Source organism: Eurypyga helias, unplaced genomic scaffold, assembly GCF_000690775.1.
Source record: "Eurypyga helias isolate BGI_N326 unplaced genomic scaffold, ASM69077v1 scaffold20662, whole genome shotgun sequence".
Taxonomy (NCBI): Eukaryota; Metazoa; Chordata; class Aves; order Eurypygiformes; family Eurypygidae; genus Eurypyga; species Eurypyga helias.
Window position 1 is genome coordinate 1,749 of NW_010236828.1, and position 1,282 is coordinate 3,030.

The 1,282-nt window shown below is 63.6% G+C and overlaps 1 protein-coding gene across 1 annotated transcript in view; it reads right to left on the reverse strand.

The window, feature by feature from the left end:
- Positions 1-154: 154 nt before the first annotated feature.
- The window catches only part of LOC104506328 (RNA-binding Raly-like protein), a gene marked incomplete at its 5' end in the record, with an annotated part of 3,906 nt that continues 2,778 nt past the window's right edge, over positions 155-1,282 (reverse strand). Inside the window, 3 exons of the mRNA XM_010147244.1 lie at positions 155-193; positions 582-748; positions 1,002-1,115. Coding sequence (XP_010145546.1) covers positions 155-193; positions 582-748; positions 1,002-1,115 — 320 coding nt within the window. The remainder of the gene's footprint in view (positions 194-581; positions 749-1,001; positions 1,116-1,282) is intronic.

Consider the following 1,282-nt stretch of genomic DNA (forward strand, 5'->3'; position numbering starts at 1 on the left):
GCAGGGGGGGGACGGGGGGCTGCCGGCACCAGCGGCAGGGGATGCCCGTGCCAAGAGTGGGCACCTCATGGCACGAGCTGGAAGCCTCAAAAGAAATATGAACACAAGACGGGAAGGGCTGGCCACGCGCGGAGGCCACAGCATCCCCGTCCGTCTACTGGCTGCCCTCGGGGTCTGACATGTGGTTTTTCACCTGGAAGAAAAGACACACAGCGGTGTGTGCCCAGGCAGCAGGATCAGACCTGGCACCTGCCCGGCACAGGGACCCCTGGTGACCCACACCCAGCTGGGGGATGCGCGTGCGGGAGCAGCAGCTTTGACACAGGGTATTTCTCCTCCGAGTGGGGTTTGCAGCCTGTGCTGCTGGGGTAATGTGCACACAGGGGTTGCTCTAGGGTGCTCGGGGTTGTCCCGGAGGCATGGGCGGTTGTAGCCTGGGCACGTGGCCGGCACGGCTCGGGGAATGCTGATGGAGCATCTCCTCTGCTCCGGGAACCCCCACCAGGACTCACACAGGCAGGAAGTGGGGATGAATTTAAAGACAGCAGAGAGCTCAGCACAGGATCTGGCCCTTCTCTTACCGTCTCCTCCGTGTCCGTGCTCTCCTCGGCGCTGTCGATGTTGCGCAGGTCGCTGTGCCCATCGGCTCCCGTTCCCTCCTTCCCCCGGGGCTCCTGTGACCCCTCTCCCGCTGGGGACGGCGACTCTTCTCCCGTCTCTGCCCTCTTCTTCTCACTCTCTTTGGACCCTGCAGGGACAGAGACAGCAGAAATTTGGGGTACCTGTGCAAACATCAGCCCTATCCTTGCGGGGTCCCCAGGACTCTGCCCTACCAGCCCAGGGAAGGAGGAGGACACAGGGAATTTACGGATGCCCAGCTCCCTCCTCGGCACCCAGGGAGGGACTCCTTACACCTGGATTGGGGTCCAGCCTCGCATGCATCCACAGGCTGCCCAGCACAGACACGTGGGTGTCGAAGGACCTACGGCCCATCCCCTCACCCGCGAGACGCTCTCTCCTCTGGTCCATGCGGTCCAGGCTCTCCAGCAGACTGTCCACCTGCGCCTTGATCTGGCTCAGCTCCCCCTTGATGGAGTGCAGCTCTTCGGCCCGCACTGCGGGGAGAGGAGCCATTAGGATCCCACCCTGCCCTACAGCTCTCCCAGGCAGCCACCTCCAGACCATCCTCCTCTCCGGAGCATGCTCAGGGAGCAAGGATGGCTCCAGGGGACAGCCACCTCCGGAGTATCCTCCTCTCTGGAGCATCCTCAGGGAGCTAGGC